General features: G+C 40.7%; 1 protein-coding gene across 1 annotated transcript in view; it reads left to right on the top strand.

Moving 5' to 3' along the window:
- The window catches only part of rgl2 (ral guanine nucleotide dissociation stimulator-like 2), a 170,086-nt gene that overhangs the window by 119,660 nt on the left and 38,374 nt on the right, over positions 1 to 12,052 (top strand). The window contains exons 11-13 of the mRNA XM_034174274.1: positions 2,251 to 2,466; positions 5,565 to 5,668; positions 6,291 to 6,375. Of these exons, the coding sequence (XP_034030165.1) occupies positions 2,251 to 2,466; positions 5,565 to 5,668; positions 6,291 to 6,375 (405 nt within the window). The remainder of the gene's footprint in view (positions 1 to 2,250; positions 2,467 to 5,564; positions 5,669 to 6,290; positions 6,376 to 12,052) is intronic.

Genomic DNA, 12,052 nt, shown 5'->3' on the forward strand with positions numbered 1-12,052 from the left:
TGTTCATTGGGGCCATTTTTGTCTAGAACAGTTGAGTTATCCTCTCTTAAATGATGTACATACATGTCTAAGCTCTAGGGCAGCTCACTGATTTTTTTTTGTTGTTGTTGTTGTAAAAATGCATTTTACATTTAGGGCACTGAGTGCATAGCATTGCCAGTGTGCAAAATGCTTAATTCTACCAGATTTCCAAAAAGAATTTGTGGGACTTGGATATGCATGTGTCCATTGGTGAAACCCCAAGCGAGAGCACATGAAAGAAAGGGAAAAACAAATGCACACATTGGGCCTCATGTATCAACGTGCGTACGGCGATATTTGAGCGTATATGGGGTGTACGCCAAAATGGCTGCGCTACTTGGCATGTATCAATGTGGTCGTTGGTGTACGCTGCACTGAAAATATACACCAGGTCGAGAGGTGGTGTAAATTATACGCCAAAATGAACCAGCACTGGAATCCACATAAAATTGAAAATGATCAACATGATAAACAGTGCCATCATACAAATCAATGCATATGTTAAATAAATAACACTTTCTTGATCATACTACATAATAATTAATACAAATCCCGCTTTTGTGGGATTGTTGGCACGATCCGTGGCCACAGCGCAGACTGCAAAGAAAGTGCTGCACGCCTTTTTCTCCAGACTTTGAGCCTGGAGCCAGAGCAGTGCTGAGCTGAACTTGATGTGGTGTTTCGCGGAGTTTTTAGTCCAATTTTGCATGCCTTTTTTTTTTACAGTGCATTGTGGTCTGCGTGTCTGTTTATAAGAATCTTCTCACCCAGAAGAAAAAAGAGCGCCAACAACTACCCATAACTGTGTTCTTCACTCGGAAAACGACACCTGCAGCGAGCTGGAAAAAGACGCTCGCGCGCGGCGCCAGGATGAAGAGGCGCGATCAGACGAACTGTGAAATACTGATCAGTCACTATTAATAATTTCATATGTGTCCAACCTCGTACGTTGATCATTAAATTAAATTTGTTAGTTCTAAAAGCCATCATAATTATTTATAGCAAAACGTTCTATTTTTATTTCTCAAACAAATGTTTGGGCCTGAAAACAGGTTGGTCTCATTTTTCTACTGAGGTTTGAACTTTGAGAGTGTTTACACACGAGAGAAAAATGAGAAAATGTTCATGCCTGATTGAGAAACATGTATAAAGTGGTTTTACAGGGGTTTTACAGCTTTAAAAAGTCTATAATAATTATAAAAAATAATGCTGACTAATTCGTGGATTTCACGTATTACAGCTATTTTTAGAACGTAACTCCCGCGATAAATGAGGGACCACTGTAACACTTTTTTGATTATACTACAAAACAATTAATACGACGGCCGCTTTTGACGCTCTATTGGCACGCGTCGTGATTGGTGGAGTTCTTTTTCTTTGCCGTCTTCCTGGCTTCCATGTCGTAAAATGAGGGTGTGTCTGAAGCGGAGTCTGCATATTTATGGGCGTGTTTATTATAATTACGATTGTTTTCACCCGCCGCATTTATCAAGGTCACATCAGGCGTACGCTGGAAATGGGCAGGTGCGCACTGCTTGATACATGTCACGGCAACTTTGGTGTACTTCAAGTTTACACCGTAAATTTACGCCACAAGTGCGCAACGTTGATACATGAGGCCCCTTAAAAGAATGTATGTTACATGAAGGTGTCTACACCCACAGAGCCCCGAAGTGGCCATAGAGAGAGTGGAAAAATAGAAAACAGCTCTATAGCACTCAAAATGCTATTGCATGCACATGACATATATTTTGTTCCTAAAATTTAATTCATTTGTTTGCCTGAGATAAATAAATAAATAATTATGACAGCACATATGCCCAAGACATTTATTCCTACATCTACATGCACATATATCTTTGAGCAAATAAAATGTATTCTGTGGCCAGTAAATATAATGACATGTTTGCAGTTATCTGCATAAACACAATTATTAGTTGTTGAAATTAAACATCAAGTAGATGAACTATAACCACAGTGGTGATATATCTTGCTCAAATTTAATTAGTTTGCACTAAACATTGTTGCTCTTCAGCTTCAAATGGAAATGAAAATGAGAGGCCATAAAAAATGTGCTGAACAGGTGAAATGGTGTAGAGACACGAGGGAAGAAGAAACCACAGTACTGCTGTTACGATGTGTTGTGCTGAAGTACAACTGAAATGAACACTGAGTAATAGTAAGTATACAAGACAAAAGAGCCTAATATTTGAATCATGTCCCTATCAGGAACTGTTTGTACGCCTGGTCCCGTACCACTGTCTCGGCTCATTCTGGTCTCAGAGGGATAAGAAAGGGAAAGAAGGTGTTTGCTGGTCTGTCCGGGCCACCATACGCCAGTTTAACAAGCTGGCCAGTGTGGTTGTAGCATCATGTCTTTGGCCCACAAAGCTGCGCAGCCAGCAGAGAGCACGACTTCTGGAGAAATGGATCAGCGTAGCAGAGGTCAGTAGCACATATGGAAACATCTGGACTCGCATCCCCAAAAACAAAATGTTGGATCCAGTTGTAAGGGTCCATGTTCTCCTTCATTTAAACTTTTAAGACAGGATAGATGGGGGGGGGATCCAATTTGTTCTGAACTGATATAAAGATTTATGAAACTACTCTCAATGATTTTGGTGCCAAACAAAATTTGTTAATCAATCAGAGCCTCATCAGGTGTTATTATTGGTAAAAGATCATTGAAGAGCATGGTAAGCACTTGATCCACAAAATATGAATAATCTGATTTAATTGGTGCAGATCTGGGTAATATTGTCTAAAAATAGGTGAAAGTGGAAGCTCGAGTACAGTATTCAGTAATCGGCATCGACCGTCCTCTGAGCGGAAGCCTCCTTCGCAACATGAAATCCATGAAAGGATCATACTATTCATCAGAAGACAGTTTTGAGATGTTAACTGAGACATTTTCGAAGTTGTTATTTGTGAATGCACAAAAAGAATCATGTCAGGGGAGGTCATGGTCTCGTGGTTAAGCATTTGGCTTGAGACCATTCTCGGTTCAAACCCCAGCCTGACCGGAAAATCACTATGGGCCCTTGGGCAAGGTCCTTAATCCCCAAGTTGCTCCCGGTGTGCAGTGAGCGCATTGCATGGCAGCACTCTGACATCGGTGTATGTTTCTTTGAATGGGTGAATGTGAGGCATAATTGTACAGTGCTTTGAGCATCTGATGCAGAATGAAAAGCGCTATATAAATGCAGTCCATTTACCACTCATGAGAATCATGCATCCTTGGGTGTGTTTAGCAGTAATCAATTGCACATGTGTGTAAGCAGATATAACATAATAGGTAACACAAAATTAGGCTAATATTTAATAAATAAATAAATTGGCCCAGTTTTCTCAATTTTTAAATCAATTGAATTTCTCTTTTAGTATACTTGTTGTTGTTGTTCATTGAGATTTGGGTGGATGCTTAATATGGGGAAACAAACACAAAACATACCGTATTTTCCGGACTATAAGTCGCACCGGAGTATAAGTCGCACCAGCCACTTTATCCATTATAAAGAAAAATAAACCATAAATAAGTCGCACCGGAGTATAAGTCGCACCAGCCACTTATCATTATAAAGAAAAATAACCATAAATAAGTTGCACTGGACTATAAGTCCCATGGACATACAGGTATGTTAACTTAACATGAAAAGTTCAGATGATAATATTGTGACGGCTACCGTTTCAGATGCATGTTTCACCAGTCGTAACTTACAATCTGCAGAGTATGATTTTCTTTTGGTGGCATTTTTTCGGGCCTTCTCCGTTGTCTTGTTAAGTTATCAGTAACGTTGAAATTTTTATTTTTCTATGGTAGTCAGAAGTCGCAGGAACAGTCACACAAGCCTTGAGTGCCCTCTCGTGAGCTCCATTTTACCTACAGATATGTTTGCATTTTGCGGACCACATTGCGAGCCGAACCATGCAGCGCCTACCTGCGCAGCTCATGAACACCCAGCGTTGTCGATCCAGCTCCTTCCAAGTGCAGATGCTAATCCTCTGCCGTCGCTCAGTGCTCCCATGCAGCTCTCAGCGTCAACTCTGCTCACACTGATATCCAAGGGTTGAAGCTGTTTTGTTAGCCGTCCCGGAATAAACACCATGTTCGTCTGCTTCAAACGCTATTCACAATCTTCGACGCCAGCTCCTTCCAAGTGCACACACTAATCCTCCGCCGTCGCTCACCCGGTGCTCCCACGCAGCTCTCAGCGTCAACTTAAACACTCTGCTCACACTGATATCCAAGGGTTGAAGCTGTTTTGTTCGCCATGCCGGAATAACAGCAAGCACCGTATTCGTCAGCTTCACACGCTGTGGGTGAGGTGAGGAATACGCGTCCAACGTTCTGTTCTCTGATTGGTTATCGCGACCAGCGTGACTTATAGGACGGCCGCCATGCTACAGTGTCCATGATGCATTGCATTTCCTTTTCTGGTGGCCATTTTAAAACATAGATCGACTCTGTCACATAAAATTGTTTTGTTACAGTAAATTAATTGAGATCCTACCGGTATATTTTTCATTTATAAGTCGCACCGGAGTATAGGTCGCACCCCCGGCCAAAACATGTAAAAAAGTGCGACTTATAGTCCGGAAAATACGGTATTTATTCTTGTTTAACATGGTCTGTAATGCGCCATAAAAAAAATGTTTATCATCCCCACCCACATGCTGAAATTGGCCTGCATCAATTTATTTTTTATTTTTTATTTTGCTGAATGTCATTGATGGCAGTACAGCTGGTGGTGAGTGTGCTTTGACCAAAGACGGTCATTGATGACAACAGTCAGTGTCTACGTGTCACTCACACACAGTGTGCAGTACACCGACTGTATTCAACATGGAAACAAGATTTATTTTAAAAAATATCTAATATTTTCAGTTCCTCATTTGGTATGCAGGTGCTGTATGTGTAATTTTCAGGTTTGAAATGACGTTGTATGCACCTGTTTCTAAGAAAGAAAAAAAAATCTCACCACTTTTTTCTGATATCAAGGATGATAAACTAATATTTTTTATGGGGCCTAAGTTTGCCATGAAAAAAAATCAACACATTTTATAGTTCAAGAACCATCTTGTAGTACTTTTAGAAGGAAGAAGAAACAGTATACTTTACAAAAACAGTACATAGTGTACCTGTAATTTGCTATGGTTGTATCACTTTAAGGATTTGAATCTAATTAAATATGTTGGTATTTCATAGTTAATGTTAGTGATCTGTGGGTAGGTGTGCTTACAGTCAGCTTCTTTTAAATATTACACATCAAGGAGCAAAGACAGGACGTGCTCACACACACACACACACACACACACAGAGAGATGTGTAAGCTTCGGTGCCAGAGTGCGGTTGTAAGATGACCGCAGGTTTCTTTTGGATCAAACCTCTTTGGCAATATACATAATTCAGCATGTCAGGCCAACAATGTAATGTAACACCATTCTGATCATCTCCCCAGTTATTCATATTTAAAGTGTGAATGGATCATGTGTATCCAAATTGTGTTCATGTGGGCCTGTGTCCGTGTGTGTGATATCACCAGGAGTGTCGGGCCAGGAAGAACTTCTCGTCTCTGTATGCCATCGTGTCTGCCCTGCAGAGTAACCCTATCCATCGTCTGAGGCGGACCTGGCAGGACACTGACAGGTCTGTGGTTGGATGTCTGTCAGCTTTAGATGGATTTTGAGTGTTGAATACTCAACGTCTTACTGACTTTTACTGACCTCTGCTGGTAACTGTGGAATTACAGCTGTGTCAAGTGCTCTGACACCTGAGAGATAACCAAGTCTTATTTTCACATTGATAGATCTTTATGATGATGTGTGAAATGTTTTGGCTCATTAAACACAGGTGTAAGTATGAATATGGAACACCTGCACAAACACAGCCAGAAATAATATTACACCAGTCAAACTGGCTCCTGGATGATGGGTATTGGTTCGAAAAACACATTACACTTACACATTACACACTTTTACATATTATATTATTAATATTACCTGTTATCCTTTATGTATTATGAAAGCAACAATTACCTCCCTAAAATGAGGAAATACGTTTTGTTTTGTTTTTTAACCAGTGTCCTCCTTCCAGACAGCCCATATTCATTCCAAGTGTCTATATTATTCCTTTTCGGTGTATGATTTTAACATTTTTTTCTACAGTTATTTTTACATTGGTCAGTGTTGTGCAAATAGTATTAAGGAAATTAATAATTTCATGAACTGCTCTGTAAATAACACCGTTTCTTCCCTCTCTCTCTCAACAGGGAGGCAGTGAAGCGATATGAAGAATTGTCCAAAATATTTTCAGACAAAGACAACTATTCACAGAGCAGGGAACTCTTGAAGGAGGTTAGTTGAGAGGACACATCAGAATAAGAGTTGAAGTATAATGTCTAATGTGGTATAAGTGCATAGTCTGCACTAACCCATGTTGCCGTGGGCAAACATTCATATGCTTACCATTGATAAGTGGAAATTTTCTGCAGAAGGCTTTTACAAAGTCCAGTTCAGTGACTTTGACCTTTTGACTCCAAAATCAATAGGCTACTTGAGGTCACCTAAACTAATACACATACCAAGTTGGGTGACTCTACATTACATGGAGGAATGTGACAGGCAGGGGTGGGGCTTGAACCAGGAACCTTCTGCACTGAAACCAAGTACATACTTATTGTTTGCAATGCCAGGATAACAGCATCTCCACCTGCCTGGAGGAATTCAGTGCCAATACTGCTGCTGGTGAAAGCTCTAGAGGAAACCATGGTACTGGAGATGTCTAACATCCCACCCAGCAGGAGGAACAGCCAACTGCACAAAGAAGCAGGACCAATGGGACAGAAGAGCGGGGACATCTGTCAAGACGGAGCTGTCACCCACCAAGTTGTAGATTTGGAGGAACTACAGTAGTGTTCAGAATAATAGAAGTGCTATGTGACTAAAAAGATTAATCCAGGTTTTGAGTATATTTCTTATTGTTACATGGGAAACAAGGTACCAGTAGATTCAGTAGATTCTCACAAATCCAACAAGACCAAGCATTCATGATATGCACACTCTTAAGGCTATGAAATTGGGCTATTGGTAAAAAAAAAAAAAGCAGAAAAGGGGGAGTTCACAATAATAGTAGTGTGGCATTCGGTCAGTGAGTTCATCAGTTTTGTGGAACAAACAGGTATGAATCAGGTGTCTCCTATTTAAGGATGAAGCCAGCACCTGTTGAACATGCTTTTCTCTTTGAAAGCCTGAGGAAAATGGAGCATTCAAGACATTGTTCAGAAGAACAGCGTAGTTTGATTAAAAAGTTGATTGGAGAGGGGAAACTTATACGCAGTTGCAGAAAATTATAGGCTGTTCATCTACAATGATCTCCAGTGCTGTAAAATGGACAAAAAAAAAACAGACGCGTGGAAGAACACGGAAAACAACCATCAAAATGGATAGAAGAATAACCAGAATGGCAAAGGCTCACCCATTGATCAGCTCCAGGATGATCAAAGACAGTCTAGAGTTACCTGAAAGTGCTGTGACAGTTAGAAGACACGTGTGAAGCTAATTTATTTGCAAGAATCCCTGCAAAGTCCCTCTGTTAAATAAAAGACGTGCAGAAGAGGTTACATTTGCCAAAGAACACATCAGCTGGCCTAAAGAGAAATGGAGGAATATTTTGTGGACTGATGAGAGTAAAATTGTTCTTTTTGGGTCCAAGGGCCGCAGACAGTTTGTGAGACGACCCCCAAACTCTGAATTCAAGCCACAGTTCACAGTGAAGACAGTGAAGCAGGGTGGTGCAAGCATCGTGATATGGGCATGTTTCTCCTACTATGGTGTTGGGCCTATATATCGCATACCAGGTATCATGGATCAGTTTGGATATGTCAAAATACTTGAAGAGGTCATGTTGCCTTAAGCTGAAGAGGACATGCCCTTGAAATGGGTGTTTCAACAAGACAAGCACACTAGTAAACGAGCAAAGTCTTGGTTCCAATCCAACAAAATTAATGCCTCGCAGATGTGAAGAAATCATGAAAAACTGTGGTTACACAACTAAATACTAGTTTAGTGATTCACAGGATTGCTAAAAAAGCAGTTTGCACATAATAGTTTTGAGTTTGTAGCGTCAACAGCAGATGCTACTATTATTGTGAGCACCCCCTTTTCTACTTTTTTTACTAATAGCCCAATTTCATAGCCTTAAGAGTGTGCATATCATGAATGCTTGGTCTTGTTGGATTTGTGAGACTCTACTGAATCTACTGGTATCTTGTTTCCCATGTAACAATAAGAAATATACTCAAAACCTGGATTAATCTTTTTAGTCACATAGCACTACTATTATTCTGAACACTACTGTATGTGCTTTGATTCCTCTGTAAACAGGCCAAGGGTCATTAGATCACAGATGCTGAGTCATTTGCTCACAGATAACAAACACCTCCTTGTCTACCCTCAGGGCCATCAGAGCCTGGCTTCTCAGATCCCTATACAGCCTAGAACAGTGGTGTCCAAAGTATTTGGAATATATAGCATAAAGACTATAAAGTATACAGTGGCTTGCAAAAGTATTCAGCCCACTGGTATTTCATGCCTTTGAATTAGTTATGTTATGGCATTTCAAATACAAAATAAATCAGGCTTGTCAATTTAAAAATTTCTCAGGGCCCCTTCACACACAGTACGAATAAGTACAAATCAGGGCGAATCACGGCGAAACAGCTCGTATGAGCGAACCACGAAAACATTGAGCTGACATTGGGAGGGACACGCGGTCGGGCAGGCGTGAATCATCCCGCTGTAACAGTTTAGTGCACGAGCTTGCACGAAACCGTTGCAGCGGGAACACAGTGTGAGCAGCTGGAGCATGTGTAACCACATTGCGCAGCTGCTGTGGAAAAAAAATAAAAAATACATGCCACCCACAGGATTTAAACCTGCGGTTTGCAAAAGCTCTGATTGCCAGCCAGAAACTTTACCACTGCACTACCATTGTTGTCCTATAAAAGTTGCGGAAAATGCCTGAAGTCAACAAGGAGATAAATGTATTTAAAAAAAAAAAAAAAAACTACACATAAAAAACACAGCATTTTATTGAATCCCTCTTATCGAGTGGAAAATACAAGCATGAACCATCTGTTCCTCTGTAGATGACTCATGGTCATAGACAGTCAGTTTAATAATAGTTTAAATTGGCAGTTTTCTTCAGATAAGTCAGGGGATGAATACATGAACATTTCCAAGTCACTGAATATGTCTTATTCAGTGATTATTTACAGCTATTATACCAAAGAGGCTGATTACTTATGCAACCCATCATCTTGGCTTTTATATTTTTTATTCATTTCTATCAAGTTGTAGAGATTTAGTTTCAGTTTGAGTCTAAGGAAGATAATTTTAGAAATTTTTATATTAAGAAGCCTGATTTATTTTTTGTACTTGAAATGCCATAAACAAATTAAAATGTGTGAAATACCAAGGGGCTGAATACTTTTGCAAGCCAGTGTATATGACTCCAGCAGGTGATTTCACTGATGAACTCATCCCACCTGTTCAAAGTTAATCAGTGAAATCACAGGAAAATCCATATTGTTGACATTTATATGAGAGAAAGAAATGTATTTTAAGATTGCATTTAAAGCAGCAGAGAATTAAAGGAAAATCTGCACACTCTGTCTTTACTGTCTCAGAGTGTCATCATTAACCAACGCCAGCTTCAGCAGTCACAAAAGGTCACAGAGTTTTCTACTGCGTGACTAACATTTCTTTGCCTGAACAGCAGTGTGGCATATTTATTTGTGCATTTGGCATGTGCCACTGCTGGATTACAATTGTTTAATTCCCGTTTGCATGGACTGAAGTCCTCACCTGACAATAACTATATTCAGTGGTTGAAATTTGGGGATAAACATGCTTTAAAAGCCAGTAACCAGCATAATCCACCCTTATTCTGTCAACACATCACTGTGTGAACCCATTTAAGATGTGCATTATATATTCTATGCACGATGTCAGATTGTTGGCAGCATTGGCAGGATTATGTGCCTTTTGATTCACTATAATGGTTCAGTGGTAGACATCAATACCTTTGCATTTGCTGGCGTTTTACCTTTGTTATACCCAGAGGAATTCATTGAAACATTTGCTTTCATTTTTGACAGCTTTGCTATGAGCTTTGATGCTCGAAGAGCACCGCCTTCTGTTGGCCTTTGATTTCCTGCACAGCTATGTGCTCCACTTCATCTATCAGCTTGTCTAAGATCGAATACATCTAGTATATATACAGTCCATCTGGAAAGTATTCACAGCGCTTCACTTTTTCCACATTTTGTTATGTTAAAGCCTTATTCCAAAATGGATGAAATTAATTTTTTTCCTCAAAATTTTATACACAATATCCCATAATGACAATGTGATTTTTTTTTTCGAATTTTGCAACTTTTTAAAAATAAAAAATCATAGGTAAACGAGGTCTGTTAGAAAACTATCCGACCTTTTTTGCAAAAACCATATGGATTTGAATCATGTGTGCTTGCATCAGCCAAGCTTGAACCTTCGTGCGCATGTGAGTTTTTTCACGCCTGTCGGTTGCGTCATTCGCCTGTGAGCACGCTTTGAGTGAGCAGTGGTCCAGCCCCCTCGTCGGATTTTTATTGTGAGGAAAATGTCTGAACGATTTGGAGCTTTGCTGCATCAAATTTTTCCAGAAACTGTGAGAGACAGCCAGGTGGAAACCATTCGGAAGATTCAGGCGGCTTTCAGGGACGATTCTATGGGGATCACATAGAGTGTTACAGCCGGTTTAAAGACCGCGCACAATGGCGGAGGGCGCGCCGCGCTCTGAGCGGCGATCGACAGGCTGAAACGACCAGATCATTTCTAAACTGAACGCTGTGTTGATCCGGGACATCATCTGACTACTACAGAAATGGCAGAAGAGGTGGACATGAAAAGACGTGTGGAGGAATTTGCGCGTCGGGACGGAGCCGCTAATGGCGCGGGACAAAAAGCAACGCCGTGATGAAGCCTCACAGGACATGTTGTGGCATGTCCAGCTCGTCCACAATTTCTCGGATAGTCACACGACTGAAAAGCCACCGAAAGCCGTCTGAATCTTCCGAATGGTTCAAGAGCTGAGCATGTTACAACATGTCCTGTGAGACCAACACGGAGGTGCTTTTGTCCCGCGCCATTAGCGGCTCCATGGCGAATTCCTCCGCTCCTCTTTTCATGACAAAAACTCCTGTAACAGTGGAATGTGCTGAAAAAGTGGTATGTCCACATCTTCTGCCATTTCTTAAGTAGTCAGACGACGTCCCGGATCAACACAGCGTTCAGTTTGGAAATGATCTGGTCGTTTCAGCCTGTCGATCGCGGCGTGCCCTCCGCCATTGTGCGCCGTCTTTAAACCGGTTGTAACACTCCTTAATCTGTGTGATCCCCATAGAATCGTCCCTGAAAGCCGTCTGAATCTTACGAATGGTTTCCACCTGGCTGTCTCTCACAGTTTCTGGAAAAATGTGATGCAGCAAAGCTCCAAATCGTTCAGACATTTTCCTCACAATAAAAATCCGACGAGGGGTGGACCACTGCTCACTCAAAGCGTGCTCACAGGCGAATGACGCAACCGACAGGCGTGAAAAAACTCATGCATGCGCACGAAGGTTCAAGCTTGGCTGATGCAAGCGCACATGATTCAAATCCATATAGTTTTTCAAAAAATAAAAAGGTCCGATAGTTTTCTAACAGACCTCCTATAAGCAGTGGTGGGCACAGATAACCAAAAAATTAACTTCGATAACAGCTAATCAGATAACTGAAAAGTTATCTTTGATAAAGATAAAATGATAAACCACCCAAAAATGTATCGGGAGTTACAGATAACAAATAAATTCCAATATTGTCTCTGGTACATGTGCAACTACAAATAAACTGAATTTAAGTTTAAATGCTACAATAGCTTCTAGTAATATTAAAAGTAACAACAGACCCAAACAATAAGACCACACTTTTGGCTTTGAACATTCTGCCCCTG

This window comes from Thalassophryne amazonica, chromosome 7, assembly GCF_902500255.1.
Source record: "Thalassophryne amazonica chromosome 7, fThaAma1.1, whole genome shotgun sequence".
NCBI classification, from domain to species: Eukaryota; Metazoa; Chordata; class Actinopteri; order Batrachoidiformes; family Batrachoididae; genus Thalassophryne; species Thalassophryne amazonica.